General features: G+C 38.1%; 1 protein-coding gene across 2 annotated transcripts; it reads right to left on the bottom strand.

The window, feature by feature from the left end:
• Window positions 1–189: 189 nt before the first annotated feature.
• jak3 (Janus kinase 3 (a protein tyrosine kinase, leukocyte)) lies at window positions 190–20,429 on the bottom strand. 2 transcript variants are annotated; one of them, XM_080474139.1, is made up of 24 exons: window positions 20,224–20,429; window positions 18,118–18,324; window positions 15,783–15,900; window positions 15,496–15,613; window positions 14,955–15,100; window positions 14,467–14,770; window positions 13,851–13,973; window positions 13,552–13,709; window positions 13,359–13,470; window positions 12,124–12,304; window positions 11,218–11,342; window positions 10,930–11,061; window positions 10,727–10,814; window positions 10,107–10,231; window positions 9,805–9,943; window positions 9,544–9,695; window positions 8,661–8,811; window positions 7,821–7,948; window positions 7,450–7,639; window positions 6,374–6,498; window positions 4,867–5,039; window positions 4,159–4,276; window positions 3,963–4,076; window positions 190–3,237 (listed from the first exon to the last, which is right to left on the bottom strand). In XM_080474139.1, exons 2-24 carry the CDS (start codon window positions 18,314–18,316, stop codon window positions 3,118–3,120), a joined length of 3,339 nt encoding a protein of 1,112 aa, XP_080330265.1. In that variant the 5' UTR covers window positions 18,317–18,324; window positions 20,224–20,429; the 3' UTR covers window positions 190–3,117. The 2 variants fall into 2 exon arrangements, with proteins under 2 accessions (XP_080330265.1, XP_080330266.1); XM_080474140.1 differs by lacking the exon at window positions 20,224–20,429 and adding an exon at window positions 19,721–19,793 and having other exon boundaries at window positions 196–3,237.
• Window positions 20,430–20,686: the final 257 nt, after the last annotated feature.

Genomic DNA, 20,686 nt, shown 5'->3' on the forward strand with positions numbered 1-20,686 from the left:
CAGTAAAATTCAAAAATGTAAATGGTTTTCTTTATCTTTTTTCTTTACCATTTGCTTTTTAACTAGTTGGCTATGGTTCAGTAGCCTTGATATAAATACATATACATGAAACCAGAAAGTACTTATACAATTAAATGTCATCTTAAGAAATCAAATGACTGAACAAAAAAAAACCCACCACAAACACATCTGGAAAAATCTACTTTTTTATTACAGGAGTATGTAGTATTGAAATATGTGCACAAGTTTCTTGCTTGTGATAATTACAGATAAGCGGCACAAATGTCACTGAGCACAAACACTGATGAAAATGAGCCACCATTAGTATGTACGTCTTGAGGTTCTCAAAAGACACAGTGACCTCTGAAGTTTCTTGTTCGCTTTTGGAGAATTTAACAGATTAACATCAGAACAAAAACACCCTGCCTTGGATGTAAATCGTGCCTACATGGACACAAAGCATGCATCGCACATATAGGTGATAGTACTGTAAATAGCTCCATACATTCTAACATCAGTAAGTCAGTTTTTACAGGCCACCTCAAATGACGAAGAAGCAATAAGTAGTATAGAGTCCGTCTCTGGTGTGATACTTTCACTATGACCGAGACTCTTTAGATTACAGTTCACTGTGACGGTGTGAAACAATGCACTGATGCAATCATCCATTTAATGCTGTCACAAGCTCACGAAGAGAATCCCTACACTGCCATCAACACGCATTTTACAAGTGATTATAACGAGTGCATTACAACAGAATAAGAATAAAACACAATCCTAACGAGTAAGCCATGATCTGGCTGTAAAATACACTGTGGTTGCTTCATCATGATATGAATGTAAACTTTGTGACTACAATCCAAAAGGAGGAAGTTCACAGATGGTGTTTATCAGGGTGTTGGTAAGTCAAATATTCAGCCCAGTCATAAATTAATGATTGGGACAGCGACTATGATTCATGACTATTCACAACCACATAGAAATGTTCAAGACCAAAGTGACACTGGATTGACTCCAAAAGATAGATTTCCATACCCACACAGTGGTAGAATAAGACTCCCCCTCTACCATTTTCTTTTAGACAACAGTGATTCTTGATTGGCTGCCTGTATTTGTCCAGTGGCGGTATATATGACTCACATGCAGGAAGGCGTAGGCGTATTGACGTACATTGTTGTGGCTGATACCGTTGACTATGAAGAGGTTGACACTTTGCAGTCACATTTATCGACATGTACAAGTGTGTACAAGTCCACAGTATGGTACAACTACAGGCCACATATTCATGAGGCTGCAAGTGGTTCATCTTCAAAACACACCGAGGCTCCTGTTTCTTAAATGAAATAGCTTTTTCAAAGGTCAATATCGCTCCTTTCTCCAGCCTTCACTCATCCGATCCTCCAATCAACACTAAACAGCAGTAAACAGCAAATAAGTTGTTTTGTTATTACAGAACATATTTTGTAATAATTTTGTAGTAATCTAACCCTTACCTCTGTTGCTCATGGCCCATTTTCATGTCAGGCATACACGTGGCATTGAAAAGAGAAATTTTTTGCCAAATAAAGAGATTGATACGTATAACCAGCCCAGGCATTCAAAACCAATGGATTTCATGATGCCATGCCACAAAGGGATAAATACAGCGGTTTAAACTGATAAACGAAATAGTAAAAACAAGAGCAGAAGAAAAAAAACAGCTGATTTCAGCAAAAATGCCAAAATAAAAGCGTTTTCTAACATTTTATGGTGAGGTTTTTTTTTGTTGTTTTTTCACTGTGTCCAGCACATTTCAGCCAACCATCTTTGTGGTCACCATGATATATTTGTATTATGTATCTAGTACAGACAAATGTTGACCTCGGCATGTTTAACAGTTCTGTACTTTTCTGCTTAGTTGTGTCTATTTTGTTTACTATTGTCAGATATTTACATGAAATAATGCACGGTTATATTTCAAAATGGTAGAACCTTCTGACAGTGTTTTTAGTTTTTAATGCATGGAGTTATGGATACATGCATATTGCGCTGAACTGCAGTGCCCTCTCTCTGACTCAGTGTGTCAGGTTGTGGGTGTGGCTTCCAGGCTGAAGCCAGCAGCTCAATTGCATCAGGTGGAGGTGATCTGCTAGTCAAGGAGGTGTGGAGGCATTCACTCAGAAAGCAGTGAGCAGGGAGTCTGGACTGAAAAATGAAGAGGAACGGAGACTGCGACAGAAAGCTTGCATCAAAAACAGGAAGAAGGAGCCGGTGAGCTTTGGGCATGAGTGTTTCTTGCATTTGGACTGCCATGTGCTGTTGTTAGGCATGTGGTTTAAAAGGCCATTAAAATGTTATGGTAACATGTTGGTGGGAGAGACATTTAAAAGAATGTGTATCTTTAAAAGTAATTTAATATGGATTTATAAGAGTTAAAATCTGCAAAAAGTTAAAATCAATATTGAGCAGTGATTTAAAATGCATTTCAGTTATTTAGGGTATTTTAAGTATGGGACATATCTACTTTCACTTACCCAGTTCTTACTTAATTTAATGGTTATTTATTAGTCTAAGAAATTAATTATTGGATTCTTGAGTTGCATTTAAGTCTCTGTGTTTGTATTTAAAGGTTTTTCACCTGTTTGGCCGGGTCAACTTTCAAATAAAGGAAAGAAAGGAAACAAAGTGGTCATTGAGTGAATTCCAGTCTGTCTTCTGAAGCAAGCTCCCCTTTCAAGTGGGGGAAACCGTAAACTTAAACCTCACAAAAGTGAGGAGTACTTGACACATATAAGCTGATATTCTGTATGTGTATAATAATAATTAATAGCCAAATACAAGTTTGCCCGTTAAAAACAAACAAAACAAACAAAAAAACATTTATGTTTCACGTGGTTTTGTTACATTCTGTGTTTGTCACCAGGAAGTTTCATGACCTGCTCATTGTTTAAGCTGATTCTGAGACTTGGGACTCGCCAGTGCTGATAAATGTTCAATTATTTGCCATTAATATGTCAGTGCAAATCTGTTTCTCCCTCTCATGATGTCTGTTCCTCTAACATAAACTGGGACAGTAAGCTAAGTCTTATCATCCAACATTGTTGATCTTCAGCATGTGTTTAAGTGTGACGCTCCTCTTCAGCCTTTGGCGTTTTCTCTTTCGTCCTGCATGATGGTTTCTATTTGGTTTCCCAGAGTGGAGAAACACGGCCGGTCGTCGAATTTGTACTTCCAGCATTGCTTCATCAAACTGTACACCTAGTAAAGTAAAAACATGAAACCAAAGTAAGAAAATCATTACATTTAAAAAAAAAATAATAATAAAAAAAATGTTTATAGGTAAAGTCATTTGTGACCATGACTTTATGAAAGCAGTGAAGCAACATGAAAGAAAGAATCTTTGGTATAAATCAGAGAGCAAATAAATTTTTGAAATGATAATTGTTGTTTGGGTCAGAGTATAAGACAGGCCTTTTGTTTCCTGAAAACAGATCTAAGCAATATGTTTGTCTTATATTCAAGGCCTCATAATCATTCTATGTAGAATCCTCCGTAACAACAAGATGGCCGGCCTGAGAAATGAGACTTTAAAAAGCAGGTTTTTTTTCTTCTTGAATGTCACTGAGGATAACGTGCTGTGAAAGGAGCAGGCAGAACCAGAACATCCGAGCCAGAGTGAAACCTGCGAGGCGAGAGGTCTACAAGAAGAATAGACTGAGGACACAAGAGATTTTGGGCTGTGTATGTATAACAATAGTTTTTGGTGTGTTTTAAAAAAAAATTTTTAAATTGAGTCTATAAGAAAATAACATTTTGTCTCCAAAGTCTTCGTAATATGAGCTCTGTTAAAGGAGTGATTGTATTATAATCAAAGTTGTCTTCTATCCAGACCAAATATGACAACAATGAGAATGATCCAGAAAGGCTAATCTATCCAAATGAATGAATGAAAAACTGGGACGTAGAAAACGGCATGAGCATACCTTGGGTGGACAGGTTGGGGGAACCGGCAACCTCCAGTTGTTCTTCAGAATATTGGCCAAATGCATGGAAATTGACGTTCCTTGCACACTGTGTCCGATCTCCTGCATGAATAGCTTTAAAAGAATACGGCAATTTTAATCCAAGATAAACTGAAGCGCATCTTTAAAAAATTGCAATGACGGTAAACCTTCTTACTCGCTTTGGATTGCAGTTTGTGTCACAGTAGGAGAAGAGCTCGTGAAGAACAACGCCAAAACTCCAGACGTCCGATTTGTGGGAGAAAATGGACTCATTGATGGACTCGGGAGCATACCTGCATTAAATGAGAAGTGTTGGGCTGTTCAACCAAAACAATCTGTCGTTAAATGAATTACATGTTTTTGTGTATGTTCAGATTATAATTTGACATTTTGTACAGTATCCTTCTGCACTATGCCGACGTAAAATCTCGAATGAAGCTGTTAGATACGAATCTACAACCAGCAATTGAATATTATAATACTGTATATCCAGGGTACGCCATCCTCCACAAAAAGCTCCAACTGTAGTAAAATGTGTCCTTTCTAATTGATCAGTTAGACAAGAAGAAGAAAGAGCTTCTTGTCAGTGTAGATTTTACTCTCTGGACAGTATAATCTACACATTGAAGTACCAGAAAATGCTTCACTGTGTGAATTATATTATGTCAATTATACTGTCCAGAGAACTGACATCTCAGTTTTGCATCGAGTTCCTCTTGTGCGACATAAATAAAGTCTGATTTGATTTGATTTTCACCACAGTATTTAGAACAATATACAATGAGACCCTGGAGGGAGTGGTTGAATCTGAGAAACTGTTCTTAGAAAACATTGGCTCTGAAGGACCTAATGCGGGCTTTAGTGTCACTATAAAGAGACCTACCAGAAGATCGGGCTCTCTCCAGGATGTGTGACTCGGTAATATTCCTTGTCGAAAGGAATAACTTTGGTCAGTCCAAAATCTGCAATTTTCACCAGTGATTCGCTGGCCACAAGAATGTTTCTGGCTGCGAGGTCGCGGTGCACATAACGCAGGCTTTGAAGGTACTCCATGCCCTGTGAAAATAAAAAGACACACACACACGTTGTTGCAATGTCTAAAATGTCTGTCCTAATCTAATTTCTATTGCGAAGCAATAAATAATGCTGTTGTAAACTCAGATCCCAGTGTACATCAATAGTATTTTGGTAAGATTTGCAATTGTAGGTGTTGAACTATCCGCATTTATGTGGTTGAAGGGGCCGAAGTACGTTAACTTGTGCTCTATTACAGTAAAGACACTGCCTCATTCAATTCAGTTTCCTGCACGGACTGTTCTACTACAAGGCAAGGTACGTTTCTTCAATTTATAATAAATCCAACGGTGCAGAAGCAGACTTGTCCCACCGTTTTGTATTGTGTGCAAGGCTACAAGGTTTTTAAATTTCTGTATTTTCATTTTTTTCCAAAACTTTTCAATATTCAGTTGGATCCAGACTGTTTTCTCATTATTTTTGGACACTGGGAGCAGTTACATGCTTCTCAATCCCGTCTCCTTTCATGTGGTCTCATGTGTGCTAAAAGACTAATAGGATGGAAATCAGGAATGACAGGCAAACTACATCTTGAGATGATTTACTTTATTTTGAAGGACGAATTGGAAAACTTAAAAAATCAATAAATATGAAAACGTTTCATTTCAAAATTGTGACACCATTGGTTAGTAGATGGATAGAAAAGTTGGTTTTATTAATGTGATAGTATTTCTTTTGCTCTGTTTTTGTGCCATTTTCTTGAACGTTGAATTTTTTCGAAAAAGAAGCTATGACATAATTTGAACCAACGTGTGACTGCTGCTTAGCTTTTTAACAGACATTTGAAATGAGGTATTAAAAAATGATTTGCAATTGTAAAAGAACAACCATTTAGTACATAGCTGTTAACTAATAATGTCATTATGTTTATACATCTAATCAGTATAATGTGAGATGCTTTAATTGGTCCCAAAAAAAAAGTATTTAATTATAAAACGTAGTTACCTACCGAGACTTCACCCCAATACTTTGTGCATTAATATATTTATATGATTTATTTTGTTCTTTAACACTTATACGTGTGTTAGAAAAAAACAACAACCCGCAGACGACAAAAAAAAATAAGCAGTGGAAAATTGTCAATGAAGCAGAAGACTCATTTCATGTTAAATTACTTAAATCTTTAATTAATGCTAAAGAAGGCAGCTATTGCCATATTTAACAAGAAAAGCCGAGATGCTCTGAACATAACAGGAAGTTCACATTCATTGTACATATCTAAAATCATTTGTTGTATATGGGAAATTGTGGAAAATAAATAAATGAAAGTAAAGTGAAAAGTTTGAGTCACGAATTATGTCCCTAAAGTTTCTTACCTTACAGATCTGAGAGGCAAAGAGCAGCATCAGCCTGACACTGATGTTCTGTCGGTTATTATCCATGTAGCCAATGAGGCTGCCGTGGGGCAGATACTCCATCACCAAACTCATACTGAGGCGACCTGTGAACAGCAAATATTACAATTTCAAGAGTTACATGTAAAAAAGTAGTAACCAGATAGAGAAAAAGCCCCAGTGGCAACAAGGAACAAAAATAAAAGCAGCATTTTGAGAAATAGCTTTAAATCAAGTGATAAGGTTTCATGGCCCATTTTACAATGTAACTTCATTGTTATTACGTGCATTCTGATAAGATTTCTCAACGACACCAAACATTTCACAATATAGTAACAAAAATTTAATGACAAGTCACAAAATATCAGAAACGGAATTCGTAAGATGCTGTGGGTAAAAATGGAAGATAATAGAGAGAACACAGTTCTGTTTCCTCATAAAAATCAGGCCAGTTTGTTGGAGAATTAGCTGTCCAATATAGTCTATGTAATTTACATTACCAAGGAGTGGTCATTTATTAAGATTACTAGTTACTTCTTCAACAAGTGGTGGAGTCCCTTTACTGCCTTTATGCTTTAAGATAGCAATGACTATTTAGATAAATTAACTATCTTGTCCCTCTTATTTAGGATGTATTAATATTGTGCACACAGTTGTGTTGCTGTGACACATTAGCTGAGCTACCAGCCAGCACCATGGGGGTCAATCTAAAGATCTAATGTAATGATTCTGCTGGTATTACATCGGTTTTTCAAAGTTAAATTGGGAGGCTCACACTGTTTTGGTCTGTTTGAGTTGATTGAGTCTACTGAGTTAAGTTATAATCCGAGGGAGGAAAAAGATTTCCAGCAGTCATGCAGAACTTACATGCAGAACTCCTCTTCCTATAAAGAACAGAATAATCAATAAATGAGGAAGCAGCAACCAAACAGGTGAGATAAATTATCAACAGGTCTGGTATACAGCTGAAGGAGGACGAATCAGGAATCAGCAATCAGCGTGATGCATTAATTGACATTAACTCATGTATAGCGCAGAGAGCCTCTTTTTCGTCTTACCCATGCTGTAGCACACGCCTCTGTATTTGACGATGTAGTCACAGTGTAAAACGCTGAGCGTGTTCACCTCCCTCTGGAAATCGTCCAGGGTGGACTGCTTGTTGGGCTGCAGCCTCTTCACCGCCACCAGCTCACCAGTGTTGTCACCCAGTGGGTCGTAACGGCACAGCTCGACATTGCCAAAGTTTCCCTGTTTAAAGTCACACGGTGACATCCCCAAAAATCAAAAAATACACTATGTGTGTGCCGAATCAGATAATGCAGCTTTGTCTTTCATCAGATGAATCTATTTGGAGATTCCAGCTGACCTCTGTGATATTTTGGACTGGATGCACAGAAATCTTTTCAAATTATTACGCTTCCACACTTACTTTTCCCAGTGGGGAGATGTAACGAAGATGTCTTTCCTCAAACAAAGCCTGGTTGTGAGGAACTGGGCTGAGAGCTTTCCACGCTGGGCTCTGCGTGACAGGCTCAGTCGAGTGAAGGATCTCATAATCTTTAATGAAAGAAACTTCATTGATAATCGTATTTTGTGGCGCGGCAGAAGAATTCTACATCCATACTGACAAAATACTGTGAATATAGATAGAAAGCTGTTCTGCTCAATGTAGAATGAAAAATTTATAAATTATGAAGGTTATGGGAATAAATACATAAACAAAAACAAAAAAAAAACAGCACATACATGACAGCCACATGAATGCAAAATGAGCTAAAGAAAACACTTAGATACAAAAAAAACTCACTAACAATTAAAATGATGGGTCATGAAACCATTCTTCTGCTGAGGGATTGTTTTGTTTTTTGAAAAGAGATTTGACAAAAACTCTCATAAAAACATTCTTTTTATGCACTTTTACGTCCCTCGTTTGTATTTCTCTTGTGGATTTTGCATTGGTTTGAAACTGGTGGGCCTATACTGTATACCTCTCACTCCGCGAGCAAATTTATTCAATAAACTTGACTGTGAGGATCAATACCTATTAGAGGCCTTGCATTTATATATGGATATATGGTACATATACCGAAACGCAAAAAATGTATTGTATTGACAGTTACAGAAAACAAGATGGGAATAAAAACAAAATTAAACCAAATAATGACTAATGAAATATAACAAAGCTCACAGAAGTATAATCCTGAACTGAAATATTTCAAAATCATTTAGTGTGGGGTGATTTTCAGCTCAGTGGACCAAACGTCATTACCTGAAGTGATAAGACTGTTGAGTTGACGGATAACACTGCGACAGGAAGGTCTGAGAGCTGCCTGGTAGTCCATACACTGACTGATCAGATCTGCCAGCTCGGCCCACTGAGATGGAGGCAACTTCTGGAAACTCTCATAAAACTGTCGTTTCTACAAAAGAAAAGCATTGGCAGCATCAATTATTAACTATATTAACCCAATGGATGGCAATTACCCTCTTCGTGTCGTGATCAGAAGAATACACCAGGAAAACATTTAGATTTATTAAATATGAACACGGGTTGAGTTCTAGTTGTCTTTATACTGAATCATTAAATCTCAAACATCAGTCAGATTACATCTCCAACCTCTAAATCACTGGCATCTATTGTAAATGAGTTAGGTGTTACAGCAGTCCTAATATGGCATGCCATTGGCACAATTAAAAATTTTCCATGCTGGAATCCATCTGATGCTCATTATCAATTTCTCTAAAAGCCTCATAAAATAAATAATTCAATTTTAAAAAGTTGTGCTAAAATTAAAGTATAATTGTTTTATTATGATACATATTTTATAAATCAATTTATTGTAGCCTAAGTGAAATAAAGAACAATATTAATTATGAAATATTGATTAAAAAAAAAACGTCCTCCCATATTTTCAAAACTACTAATTAATAGAGTTTATAGGAACTACAGGAACTCATCAAATGAGTGAGAAACACAAACACCACAGGACATAAAGTGTCTAACTGCAGCCTCCGTGCCAACAGTGGTAAGGTTTGGTAACTTTACCAACAGAGATTTAAACACTTTCGACACTTTGAACTGCAGCAGAGTCAAATGGTCGATCTATCCAGTCACCATTTAGATTTGCTTATCAGAGATAGGAGGTTCGTACCTGGTGTAGGTCCCAGCCTTGGAGTGGTGAGTTTCCATTGTTGAAGATTTCCCACACGGTGGCACCAAAGCTCCACTTGTCACATTCAAGGGTCAGAACATCAGGGACATCCAGTACTTCAGGGGCCACCCAGGGAATCCTGTCCAGGATAACTCCAGAAAAAACCCCAACTTATTGTCACATATTGAGCCTCTTGGTTTTAGAAAAATATACTCTGGGGCCTTGATAAGACCCGATATGTACGATTTCCTTCAGCTTTACCATCAGTGCCGAGCATGGCCACACTGATGCCTGGGTCGCTCAGCTTGACAAAAGGAGTGATGCCCTGCGACTGATCGCCTTCTCTGGCCAGAAGCAGATTTTTGGCACATATGTTGCCATGAACAATGTGTTTCTCTTCCTGTAGGACAATTAACAATACAGTAGAGGAAACCTTCAGGCCTAAATCATGCAGATTTGTTTTGTAATAATGATGACTTCTCAAAGAAAGACATTAGAAAATGGGAATTCGGTCAACATCCGTTGGTTATACGTCACCACTCCACGAGAAAGTCTTCCCTTACCAGAAAGTTGAGGGCAGATGCAAGTTGTTTGGCGACATCAAGTTTCCAGCTCACTGACACAGATCTCCCTCGCTTCAAGTAGAGGTCAAGGGCCCCATACTTGACAAACTCCTGTACCATGATGTCTGCAGAGCACAGAGAGGTTTGTTTCTTCAGCTGTACTTCAAACCAAACACAATCTAAAACACCCCACTGAGGAGAAAACTGGGGTCAGATGAGGACTTACACATACTGAGGACAGGCTAGTTTTAAGTAAAGCTTTGCTGTTTGCTTCTCCTCCAGTATACAGTAGTTTAGTAAATCAGAAATTAAGATGAACGCTTGAGATCATTTCTAGCAGCCAGTTCGGTGCAGACAGACATCACGTCTGCTAAAACAGTTTTAACCATAAAAGAAAAGTAGCGACTGTTTAAGTCCACCCAGTGAGGTTTTTCTCCTTTTGCAGTATAGACATGAATAGAAATGTAATTAGGCCGTTTGAATGGACGTAATAATATTCCCACTGCTTCACCAGCTTCAAATAATCGTGTGTCACATTCGCCCATTTTAAACGGTTAAAACCCATATTAGGTAGTATCTTAAACTTAAACAGCATACAGTAAAGTTTTTCTAAAACTCACTTTGTACTCCGTGAACACTGACGCCGTAGACAAGGAGGAGGTGTTTGTGGGAAATCTGACTCATCAAGCTGGCAGACTCAAAGAATGACTGCAGCAAATGACGTGAAAAAAAACAACATGTTTACAGGAAACAAAACACTTGTCGAGTCTTTCAGCATCCAGCAAAAACAAACCCAAATATGTTCTCTGTTGTGGTGACCCACCTCCCAGCAGTTCTTGTGATCAGCGTCGAGCTCTTTGAGCAGGACCTCTGTTGTGTGTTTCTCCCCGTCACGAATGTCAGTTTTGTGGCCTTTATATATCCGAGTGAAGGAGCCCTGTCCAAGGCTTTCATCCTACCAGGGAGCATATATACACAAACTGCATCTCATGACATTCACTTTAATGTCTGAAATTTTGGGGGCAAGTGTCAGACTATTAGACAAAGAACAATTTTCAGAGTAGTGCACTAATAACAGGACAGGCACTCACGCTGCCGTGTCGACACTCACCCATTTCAAGTCTTCATATTTGATCATGTGGAACTGGATGTGACTGAATTGATTTCTCTCTGGTGCCGGAGACCCGTGAGTTTCTACAGAGCTGCCGTTGCGAACGATGATCAGATTAGTAAGCTCTTTGGGAAAAGAAGAAATATTAATATCAGTTTACGATGGCTATGAAAGTACAGTACACAGTACAGTATATCACTTCAACATAAAGATGTACATGTTGGATTGAGTCCCGATTAGCGGTGTGAATGTACAGCCACAATATGCTCGGATTTGGTCTTTTTTTTTGTACTTTGGAATTGTACCTACCTGTTTAAACAAATGAATACACAAGTGAGTAGCAACACTGAGTGTTAAAAAAAAACCCAACAACTCAATAGCATCATAGTCGAAATCAAGTTGTGTAAATCAGGAGTGATTTTTAAGTATTTGCGGGGGTTTTGTGTTTAAGACTCACACCAAGCATGCAGCTTTTAGTTTCCTGCCATCTGAACTAAAAGTTTCTGTGTATTTTTTAGAAATCAGACACATTTCTTATTTAAAAAAATAATAATACAAATTATTTTTGTTTCTGTTTACTGTCACAGAATAGATTACAATAATTCACATAACATTATCACAAAGTTGTTGCTCGATTGAATTTAAACCTTTAAGACATGTGTTTAACTTTCTTTTATTTTCTCTTTAAAAAAAATAAAAAAAGTATTTTCATCTCCTGGTTGAAAGTGTTGCAGTCGCTCCCTTCCTTGACCCACATCGAAATGCAGCGTAATTCCGTATCTCTTGCCTTCATATATTCATAAATCCTACCTGTCCCCATATGTTTACCATTCTCCTCTATTTCTAGGAGAGATCCCAGAAAGTTTATGGTATCGTCATGTGATGTGTCATACTTGGGAGACAAACCTTTGGGTCGAGGCGGGCAGCAGCATCCCAACATTACAGGCAGTTCAGCCAGCAGCAGCTTGTGGTTTTGATAGTAGCTGGTGAGTGCCCTCAAGCTGGGAAATGATTTGTGGACTCCAGGAAGTGTGTATTGTTCATTTTTAATGATGAGGCAGTCTTTATAGTCAAGTCCAAGCGGGGTCTGCAGATATAAGCATATGTTTATTTATATAAGATTATATAGAATGTGGTTTTAGTGATGAGTGAGATGACTTTGGTTCACTTAATACAAAAGGTTTTTTCTGTCAATCACAAAGTTTGATCCTCTGTCTCTCCCTGTCCACATGTCCAACTGTGTTTGGGCAAAATACTGAACCCTAAATTCTTCTCAATGAATGGTTGAGTGTAAGATTCAATTTTTTACCCCAGGGTTGGAATGGGGCCTGAAATGAATATAATTTGTGATGTAAAGTCCTTCAGTTTCTACATAAGCGGGGGAAAGTCAAGTTGCTCTACCTTTTCACTCATTTTATCACATGACATCCTGTAACTGATTAATGTGCCCGTGTTTGTTGAACTGAATGCAAGCCCTCCTCAGGCTGAAGTGAAGTGTTTTTCCTCTCATCGGTTCCACTAAGGATGTTTCGGTCAACACCAATATTTCTTGAAAAAGACTGTCTTTGTAGAAGTATGGAAAATAAGAAAGTAGCAGTTAAGAGGGCGCGTCTGCACAATAGCCTTGTACCGTTTGTATGTTCTCTCTGTGCACAAGTGGGACTTCTCAGGCTTGTCCGGTTTCCTGAATGTGAGTGTGAGGGCATTTTGCCCTCTGATGGACAAGCACCCTGTCCAGACTGTATGTTGCTTTTGCTCGGAGCCAAACAAGGAACCTGATGATCCTGAGTTTGATGAAGCAGTCCAGTAAAAGGACCATTTTATTCAACTTGTTCACATTTTTGTGGGAATATGTTTTTTTTCTGCCACCTTTTAAGTTTCAGGTTCTTAGTTTTAATTGGACAAAGGTATTTAGGTTTATTTTACAAAATACAATATGAGATCACCCTCTGCACTCGTATATAATGGCTTGTACTTTCCAGGCTTTCCAGGCTACTGCTATTATAGCATTTTTCTATTGCATCTGAGCAACACAGAAAACTGAAAAGCATCAGCATTTCTAACCATGCACAAAACATGTAGCTGTAACTACAAAATTCTTCAGATAATTCCAGTCTGGTCAAGTGTCTTTGTGTCTTTACCTGAACGCAAACTGTGAGAAAGAAGTTGTCATAGATTTTGGGACTTCGCCGAAGTACAAACGCACCGCCTTTGGGTCCAGACTTTTGCAACTTGTTGACTGCAAACTCTGATCTGAATAAGTACAATAAGAAATAACTATATTTGATTGGTGGGTGTGAAATGGTTGAGTAGGTATTCGTCAAAGTGACTCACGTGATTGGGCCATGACAGTGGTTTTTGATTCCTTCCAGAATACTTGGTGGAGCAATGTCTTGACAGAAGAAGTGACTGGAGTCGGTGGTCAGTCTGAAGTATCCGTCAACAAGTGACACAAATGACAGTGCCTCTTTGAGAGTCTGGAACATGGCTTCCTGTCATGTCAATTATGGCGGGGAAAGCATAGATTTCCAAATTCAATCAAACAATTTGAGGGAAAAATAGTCATTGTAGATTCAGTAACGAGGGAAAAAAACCTTTGTGAGGTTTTTGCTTTTGTTTTGTTTTGTTTTTACCAAGCATCTGTCATCTTTGCATGTTATTGAAACCATTCTGCTGTCCTGGGGAACTTGCTCATGACACACCCTCTTCATACTGATGTCTATGATTTCTTGGAAATCACAGAAGGTCTGCCAGTCCTAGAAATGAAAAGTATTTGTGTTTTTTAATACCAATTAATAAACAATGACTGTATGGATCATGAGTACATTTTGCAGGGACACAGATAGACCAGAAACGGGCCAGACAACTTTTCAAGAACATAATGACCTACATATAGCTACTTTAAGACAAAAACGCAATATTGACCAACGCAATGCAACTTGTACTGCATACTTACAAAAAAAACTAGAAACCAAATAGTTTTTTTCTTTTGTTGTTTTTTTTAAAAAGTTCAAACAGTATTTCATGATATTTTGGGGGCATATACCAATACCTGGATGACTCATATAGCGTAGTGCTAGCTACAGGCAAAAAATCCCATCTAGGAAAATCCCCCCCTTGGGATTGGGATTCCCCTGTAAGTGCCTGCACTGCTAAACATGGTCCGAAAAGTAGCAAGAAGTGTAATGACAGTTAGCGTATGAGGGTAATTCCCTCATAGTAAAAAATAGAAATAAAACGCGTTCTCACCAGGTCAGCTTCAGGCTGTTCCCTCCCACTGATTTGAATTCCCGTTTCCCCAGTGACTCGCACAAGAGAGAAAGGCGGATTTGAGTGTGAGGAAGAATGATTTACGCGGAAGGTTTCACTCCCTACGGCTGGTACAATGCCAGCCAGTTCAATCAGGTACTTTAGTTTCAAGCTGCATTCATCAACCGAGCAGTTGCTGAGTTTCTTTAAGAAACGCTTGAGAGTGTTTCGGATCCGATACCGATCCAGCCGGTTTCGTCTCTGGATGTCGTGGCGATGTGACTTGGGAAGGCATGACTTGTAGCTGAAGAAGAAGAAACATACTGACCGTGAGGATTTTAGATTAAGATGGTGAACTTGATAGTTTGTTCCGATTAAAAGAAGAAAAAAAAAAGGTTGAGATTGGTATGGAAGGCAAATAAAAATGGTTGATACATTAATCGGTGTCGTAGAGACTCACATTGAGATCAACTTTGCACTATAAATACCTGACAGTCTTGCAGAGCTCCTTTATGCTCTGACGCTGCTCTTTTGCCATTCGCCACAAGTCCAGCACCGCAAGACCAAGGCATTCTTCTTGGGTGCTCAGTGGTGGAGCGACTCCTGCCTGGCTTGCAATGAAGTCACTTCGCAGCTAAGTATAGAAATAAAGCAATAGTCTTTATTGTATGGACGTTGCATTGAAAATTATTCTATATATTCTAAATATAGGACAATTTTCAATTTAGTAATCAGCTTTGGTAAAGTGCTGTACATCGGAAAAATGTTCTATTTAACTCTCAAATACATATTAATGTTCGTTTATGGGATTATCTTGGATTGATTACATATCAGAAACAGACTGTCATCAACTGTATTGAAGAACCTGGAGTTTCACAAATTCAAAGTCATTTGTATTTTTCTTTACATTCTTCCAACGATTTCTTATGTCGAAAAAACTTCCTGAATGATTAACAATGTCTTTATTCCTCTGAGTGGATGGTGGTTTATCTCAATAAAACGTTCTTAATGATTAACAATGTATTTTACCTGCGCAAATAGATAATCAATGACGCTGTAGTCGAGCACTGGACTGATTCTGTCTCTCGTCAAACCGTAGCGATATGATGCTCTTGGTCCTTGTCCAAACCAGTTTCGAAAGAAAAACCTTCTCGCACACACACGCACACACACGCACACACACGAACACACACGCACACATACGCATGACTTTTAAACCACGGAAGCAAAGTCCTTACATAACATATGCTGTATACAGCTGCATACAACATTTGGCTGATTTCAAAAAATGCATATTTGGTGAATTTTTGACCAACCTGACTCGAAACTGAACATGGACGTTTTCATCCGAGTCAAACATGTGAGAGGGAGGATACCAAAATGAGACATCGGCAGATGCCAAGCCAAAAAGACTTAGGTATACTGGTAGGATTCCTGCAAAAATGTACAAAATCAATGAATGCTGATGGATTTTTAGCAGTCAAATAGATATGAAGTAGTGCTGCCCAATGGCATCTCATAGAGATACGATGTCTGAGGACCTCTAATAGCCGAGCTGATGAAGCATAAGACAAAATAAACAACAGTTGACTTTTGGTTAAGTGTAGATACTAAAAAAGTTGGAATGATTCACGCATTGTACAAATTAGCTTGTACAACTAAAAGGTTACATTTCCCAACATATTAAACTTATCTAATTTTAAAAAGAATCAACAGCCCTTGACACCAACCCTCTCCCACTTCATAAACTACCCACAAAATGCAAGGAAAGTTGTTTGGCAGATTATTCCTTTGTGGTAACTATTACTATTACAAGTACTATTACTGGAATTCATTTACCCCGTGATGTAGTTGTCTGTTCTTGCATTAATTTATCTATTCATTTATTTGCACTGCCTGCCCTAAGCTACCATTTAATTGCCCCCCGGGGACAAATAAGTCTTTCATTGATTGATTGATTGATTGTTTTGGTACAAAGGTACATATGAATGAAAATGTAGTATTTTGATTATTCTATGATTGTGATGTGATCACGCAGGAAAAAATGAGCACTTGTTGGAGTGAGACACTAAACATTGTCATCCATTATTTCGGGTCCACAGTACATCTTAGCCTGTGTGACCATTGTGTGACTGGTTCCAGATCCCTGGTTGGGTGCCTCTCTCTCTCTCTCTCTCTCTCTCTCTCTCTCTCTCTCTCTCCCTCCCTTCTCTCTTTTTATGCTTTCACCCCAACCGGCACAGCAGGAAGCCGTCACCACTGAGCCTCGTTCTCCAAAGGTTTCTTCCTTTTACAAGGAGTTTTTCCTTTCCACAGTTGCTTATGCTTGCTCATGCGGAATTCTTGTTGTTTTTTTTCTGTAAAAGTGCATTGAATTGACAGTTGTATTTGGCGTATTACTATACTATATAAAATATAGTATTGCATCGTAACTGTTTGGTGGTGGCAGTGTTGAGCTGTAGGGTGTGATCTTTTTCACTGGAATAACAAGGCCTGTCATTACTGGAGGCAGTCATTACAGTAAAACAAAACAAACACGTAGGACCAAAGTAAGGGCTCTCTGCATTTCAGTCAAACAGTTATGAAATAATTTAGATAAAGACACAAAAGTTTCCAATACACACAGCAGATTTTAAAAAGTGATTAAAACAAGTTTATTATAAAATGTTATATAGGACAATCAAAGTGTTAATTTGTCTATTTATTCCATTGTTTGGGTGATTGATTTAGTTTTTTTTGAGAAATATAACACTGGCACAATTGAGAATGGCTCTGTAGGTTACTCAGACTTTACCGTTATTTTTGTTAAATAGTTGCTGTTGATTTTCAAGGTTCTTGTGGTTACATATGTTTCTTCCAGACTCTACTGAGACTCCCGTTTTGAATGAATGAAATGCTCAATTGTCACTGTTTTATTTCTTCAATCATTAATTATTCAGTCCACCGAATAGAAACCAAGAAAACTGCTTGGCATAGACATACTGTATAAGATTTGGCAGACTGTTCACACACAGCTCTGCTGCTCTTCTTATAAATGCATGTACCTTAAAGGTGGTACCATTAAATAGGGAAATAAAGACGACTTCCTACACTTTACAAAGAAGTGAAGGGTTGGTGTCGGTTGGGTTGTGGTCGAAAACGAAACCAGGTGCATGATTGCGGTTTCTTTTTTAAAAATAGGTAGGAGAAATATGTAGTGAAACGTATCATGTGTAGTAAACATAGTTATTAGATCCAAACATCAATTCCTGAAAGACATTTTGGTTTACACAATAAGTGGGGGACGGCGGTTGTTGTGGACAATGGACAATGCTTGTTTGATTTCAAGCAAAGCAACAGGGATTGATTGAGTGAGTGAGTGATTGATTGATTGATTGATTGAATGAATGAATGGTTGGTTGGTTGATTGATTGATTGATTGATTGATTGATTGATTGATCTAACCAAAAATAGTGCAACATTGCATTAGTGTTGTTGTTGTTGTTGTTGTGAACAAAGTTACATTCCGTTATTATTATCAATAATTAGGTAGCACTCAAAAGATGTGTATTGAGCCCATGAGCCACTCAGAGGAGAAGGTGGCTCCTGCTATTCTGTTGCTTTGTGACACAGGAACTTTTTAAAGAGACAGTTCAGTCGATTAGTTCTTACCACATTTCTCTCCTGCTTGGATGCAGACATTTTCAGCAGATATTTGTCCGGATGAAATCTGTATTGTTGCTGAGTCTTTTCTTCCGGGGAAGAAGTAGAGGTGTACTCTGAGATTGGGGGTTGAACTTGAACTGGACCTCTGGCTGCCTCCCCATTCTCTGATGACCAGAGGGGTCGAGTCTTCCTCACTCAAATCCATGAATATGTCTAAAATAAAATAAGAAAATCAACAGTCGGGTTACAATCATGCTCTATCACCCTCAAATTCAAATGATTTGGAGCATTTCATAACATAACAGGTGGATAAGGTGGTATAATAATGGGGGGAAAAAATACTTCTGTCACAAATATAATATTGATTTATTTTTTCATTTTTTTATTCAGTAAAACTATTTGTTCGTCTATGTCGATGTCTTTACTCCTTCTGTATGCGGCACCTGCTTATCACACTAATTTTGCACGCCTATTAGTTGACAAGGATAATTTTTTTTAACCTCCCATTTTATTTGTTGATCAGTACATCAGTACACACCAGTGTTTTAAGCTCAAAATAGTTTATAGCTTCAGCATCCTTTGGACACATTGAAAGTGCCAGGATTACACCCAAAACCTGGATTAAGATGACCATACGTGGTATGAGTACGTACAACATAACATACAAATAGGGGAATATAATCAACATTTTGGACTGTGGAAGGCATCACAATCCGAATTTCTCCCTACAAACATGTAAAAACAAAACAAACAAAAAAAAAAAAACATTCAGATTGAAGCTATAAAGATATTTCAAAAAGTGACTCTGGGTTTTTATGACGGTCATATGCTGACTGTAATTTCTGATTGTTTCTTCGTGTTCTTGTTTGAATTTAGGTGCAAGATTTTTTATTTTTTTTGTGTGTGTTTATAGTTTATTGATCCCTCATTGGGAACTTATTTCTCTGCATTGAACCCATCATGTTTCTAGGAGCAGTGGCCTGAAACAGTTTGGTGCCCGGGGAGCTGCCGGGGGTCAAGGGTCTTGCTCAGGGACTCACAGTGGTGACCTGTCAAGACTGTGTGATTTGAACCTGTAAACCTGAGATTCTAAGTCTGCTTCTCTAACCTCGAGTCCACCACCGCCCCGTTTAAACAATATATAAAGAATTAGTTTTAACCTGGAGCTAATCCATCTCTGGAAACACACAAATTTATCAAAATGAATCCTCTATATCATGAACAGCACATCACAGCATAAGTACTACATAACATAATGTTACAATACGCTGAGGCGCTCCTTGTAATTGATATTTAGAATTTAAACTTTCTCCACAGCAACAAGGTGTTTTAAATTCACCAGCAGAAACCAACTCTAATCAGTTACTCCTCTGACCTTCACCTTTGTCACCCTTTGTGAGTGTACGCTGTTTAAAATAAAAATCAAGCATTTCTTTTTCCAGCCCACAAACTGCTAAGTTATTGCTAAACACTCCCTCCCTCCACAACGTGACCTGGGACTAGTGAGTAAAACATTCGAGCAGTTCATGGGTGAGAGCACCAAAGTAGTTTTAGTTCTAACGGGAAACATTTGTGTTATTAGTAAATGAAATCACTTATAGAATGTTACCTTTAAATGTCAAACAAGGCTTCTTTGTTGGCTTTTTCTCTCTCTGTGTGTGCTGGCAGGAAGTTAAGTCGGATTTCCTGTTTTACATACAGAAATGTGACAACGCTCAGCGAGAGCATTGGATATATGTTTGTCCTTCACTACCGACATGTTTAAATAACAATTTGAAACATGCTAACACCTTTTTTTTTTCTTTAAATCTCAGGATATAATTTGACAATTGCAAAGAGATTATCTCAGCCCCTTCCTGCTCTCTCTTTGTTGAACTCAAACCTTATCGCAAACGTGACGTTAGTTTCATTCGCCAGCACCTTGATGTTACAAGTTGAAAATGGCATCGTTTTCTTCCATTAGCGGTTTAAAGTTTAGTTTTTGAGCGACCAATTCCAAAGAGTACATTTCAAGAACATGAACATAGAATAGTTAGTTTTTTTTCCAATGTATATATCAAGTCAATTATGCAAAACTCTTTCTAAAGTTTCCATGTAAAACATTTAGCAAACCTGCTCAGATCCTCACGAGGTGGCACGCCTGCACTTCTTCATGATACGGTTGCCTGGTTCCCATTAAGTTAAAGTTCTGGTTGATAAAAATAAAAGTTTAGTGTGAGTTGTTGTCGTTAAGGCAAGCGCTGTCTGTCGGAAATCGTCTCATCTGACATTAGAGGAAAGGAGAACCAGCTGACAGCTGTGGTTTCTCTCTTCTGCACTCAGTTTCCTGTTAAAGCTGTTAGAAAAGCACCCACGGTGAACTCAAAAACAGTTTGATATCTCAGATTAGTATCACTTCTTTTCTTAAAAAAAAATGTATACTGGGTTTATGTTTCCGATGAAATTCATAGCTTTTTTTTTTCCAGTCATTTGGTGAAATGTATTGACCAAACTGTTTCTCTTGGTTAGAAACAGATGTCTTGAAGCATAAAGGGGTCATATTATACATCTTTTTCAACACTTTCACATGGGTCTT

The sequence above is a fragment of the Lipophrys pholis genome (assembly GCF_963383615.2).
Source record: "Lipophrys pholis genome assembly, chromosome: 10".
Taxonomy (NCBI): Eukaryota; Metazoa; Chordata; class Actinopteri; order Blenniiformes; family Blenniidae; genus Lipophrys; species Lipophrys pholis.